The following is a 2988-nucleotide window of genomic DNA, read 5'->3' on the forward strand; positions in this document are numbered from 1 at the left end:
ACAGAACAGCTTCGAGTTTTCTGTACTGTTTATATTAATTTCCCCAGAATTAAAAACTTTAGAATCAAACCACTTTAGCTTATAAAAGATTTTTAAAGACTTGCCTTAGTGCACCTAAAAGCCTTTTTGATGATAGAAATCAACAAAACTCCACCCCACTTTCTCTGATCATAAAATTGTGTTTTTTTAAACTGTTACTTTTTAAATGATGTGAAACTAATGAGAACCGGCTGCTCTTGGCCTCGTCCTCTCTGGAGAAGACGACTCTGTGCTTCACGACCCTCTGCCAGGCCTTGCAGAGATAGGCTCTGTGGTCCATGTCTCCATCGCACGGGTGCCTGGAGGAAGAGGGCCCTTCTGTGGAGTCTGAGCCTTTCTGCATTAGACTCTGTGTTGTTGCAAAAAGCAGCAGGCGGTACTCAGCGACAAGCCGCTCTAGGAGCTGAGAGCACTTCTTCAGCGTTGACTCCTGCAGGGACACACTCTCTCCGCCGCTGACTCGGTCCACCCAGTAAAAAGATGACAGGCTGTCCACAATGAGAAGGCAGAGCGAGGGCTGACTGCAGAGCAGGGCTTCCAGGGAGTGCAGTGTGAGCAGCAATTGCATGCTGCTGCTGCAGTAGGCCAGGAACAGCCTGCCCAGGCAGAGCTTTATGGTCTCCTCGGAGCTCTGAGAGAGTCTATGCTCAAGAACGGTCACAAGCCGGAGCATGTCAAAGTGGTAATCTGTATCAATAAATAAGACTTCTATTTGCAGTCCACCCGCTGACTTTGGAAGTATACATCGGGCTGTTAAATGATAAAGCATTTCTGTTTTCCCCGTTCCTTCTGGACCATGAAATTCAAGAACATCACCTGTGTAAAATTCAAAAATGTCCATCAGGATGCAGCAGGGCAACAGTGGGGCACAGAACAGTGGGGCCTCGGAGAGCTTTACAGAGAGCTTTACTGGACTATGAGCTAAAACGTGTTAAAGCGGATCTACATAGGCAGATGCAAATAAAGAAGGAAACTCACACGGCATCTCTGAGAAAGGACCCAGATTAAACAAGGTTTTTGTTGTTGTTTGTTTTGGTTGGTGCTGAGAATGAAATCCAGGTCCTCGACTGTGGTAGGAAACAGCTCTACTATTGACTACACCCCCACCCCGTAGTAAGAGGGTTGAAGTGGTGCAAGGGAAACTCCCTGAGATGGGCTCACATGACTCAGGGGCATCAGACCCTGTGTTGTTAGTGGTTGAACCTGAGTTCAGGTCCCAGAGCCCCCATAATTCTGATGCAGTAGCACTTGGTGAAATGGGGGTGAAATGGGGGTGCAGAACCCCACTCGCCTGTTGTACATCCTCCATTGTCCTCTGACTACTGTGTGCTGTGGTTTAAGTGCACACATATACAGATTAATATAAAAACTGGCTTGAAGGACATAGTTAACCACACAAAAGCACAAGACAGAACCTGTCAGCAGGCTCTTGGGAGCCTAACACTGGTAGCCACTTGAGCAGTTACGTAGGTGATGAATGACCAATGTTGGGCATCACTGACTGGATTAGAAAGTGCCTAGACAGTGAGTAATATCTCAGGGGATGTCTGGGAGATCTGCTACTGTGACAGGTCAATCCCCTGATGACCTCATCTGATGGCATTCTTGGGAAGTGGAAAGTAGAAGGTGGGAGCTAGCTGGAGGAAGCAAGTCACTGGAGCTGGGTCACTGTAGAGTACCTTGCTCTGGGTGTTTCCTGACCTCAAAAGTGAAGAACAGTCTTTCCAAATGTTCTTCATAATGGTGGTGCTGAGGCCAGGTGACCATGGATGGAACCCTCTGAAACCATAAACCAAAGTGAATACTTTCTCTTTAGGTTGTTGTGTCCTAGTGATGTGAAAATAACTAATACATATCTGATTACATTTCCTATTGCCTTCTTGAAGGTTAGTACCAAGTGTTCTAACCCCAGGACTACAAGCCTTCCAAACACACTTCGGCAGATTGCTTTCCTAAGAGCAGGTGTCTCCCTGAAGAAGACAGATCACAACGGTCCTTCAGCGTGACTCCTAGACCTACCCCGGAAAGTACTTCTGAAAGTGGGTTCATAAGGTTCCCCAAGACCACCCACTGGGAAACGCGCAGTGCTGGGGATGGAGGGATGGCTCAGGAGTTAAGGGTACTTGCTGTGCTGGCAGAGGACCTAGGTTTGATTCCCAGTTCCCACATGGCCACTCATAGCTGTAACTCCAGTCCTAGGGGACCCAACAAACACTTCTGACCTCCATGAGTACTGCACATACGTAAGGCAGACATTCATGCAGGCAAAATATCTATACACATAAAACAAAACGAGGGAGAGTTCAAGGCCACCCTGGTCTCAAGTCCAGGACAGCCAGGGCCATACAAAGAAACCCTGTGTCAAAAAACCAAAGGAGCCGGGTGCTGACAAAAGTAATACTGTAGAAGGATAAAGTGAGACTCTCGCTTTGGCATGAATTAAACTGAAACATGTTTTTAAGAAATCTTAAAGTTAAATCCTTGAGAGATCAAGTTCATGGTTAATGATACTTCTGTTACAGATTAACAGTGAAGTAGGTAGGCACAGATCAGCCTTTCCTAACAAACATCACATCTGAATGCTGTGAGTTCAAGGCCACCCTGGTCTCAAGTCCAGGACACCCAGGGCCATACAAAGAAACTCTGTGTCAAAAAACCAAAGGAGTGGGGTGCTGATATAAGCAATACTTTATACGTATAAAGGTCTTCTAACTAAAGTCCCTGCTGATATGTTTCAAGATGAACTCAGATTATTTTTACTGATCTTATAAACATGTACCATTTGTTCCTTAATATAAAAAAACTTTCAAATAGCATCCTTTTAAGTGGGATAGTTCTAGTAAGTTTATATGAAGTTATGATCTCATATGTTTGTGAGCTGTTACCAAAAAAGTTAGCACCCTTGTGCCAAAGTGCTGACATGGCAATTTGAAGTTAAAAAAAAAAAAA

The 2988-nt window shown here is 45.3% G+C and overlaps 1 protein-coding gene across 2 annotated transcripts in view; it reads right to left on the reverse strand.

The window, feature by feature from the left end:
• Positions 1 to 46: 46 nt before the first annotated feature.
• Xrcc2 (X-ray repair cross complementing 2) overlaps positions 47 to 2988 on the reverse strand; it is a 25325-nt gene continuing 22383 nt past the window's right edge. For both annotated transcript variants that reach the window (XM_028774740.1, XM_028774741.1), the window contains one exon: positions 47 to 855. In XM_028774740.1, the coding sequence (XP_028630573.1) occupies positions 140 to 855 (716 nt within the window). In that variant the 3' untranslated portion in view covers positions 47 to 139. The remainder of the gene's footprint in view (positions 856 to 2988) is intronic.

The sequence above is a fragment of the Grammomys surdaster genome, unplaced genomic scaffold (genome assembly GCF_004785775.1).
Source record: "Grammomys surdaster isolate TR1022 unplaced genomic scaffold, NIH_TR_1.0 242, whole genome shotgun sequence".
NCBI classification, from domain to species: Eukaryota; Metazoa; Chordata; class Mammalia; order Rodentia; family Muridae; genus Grammomys; species Grammomys surdaster.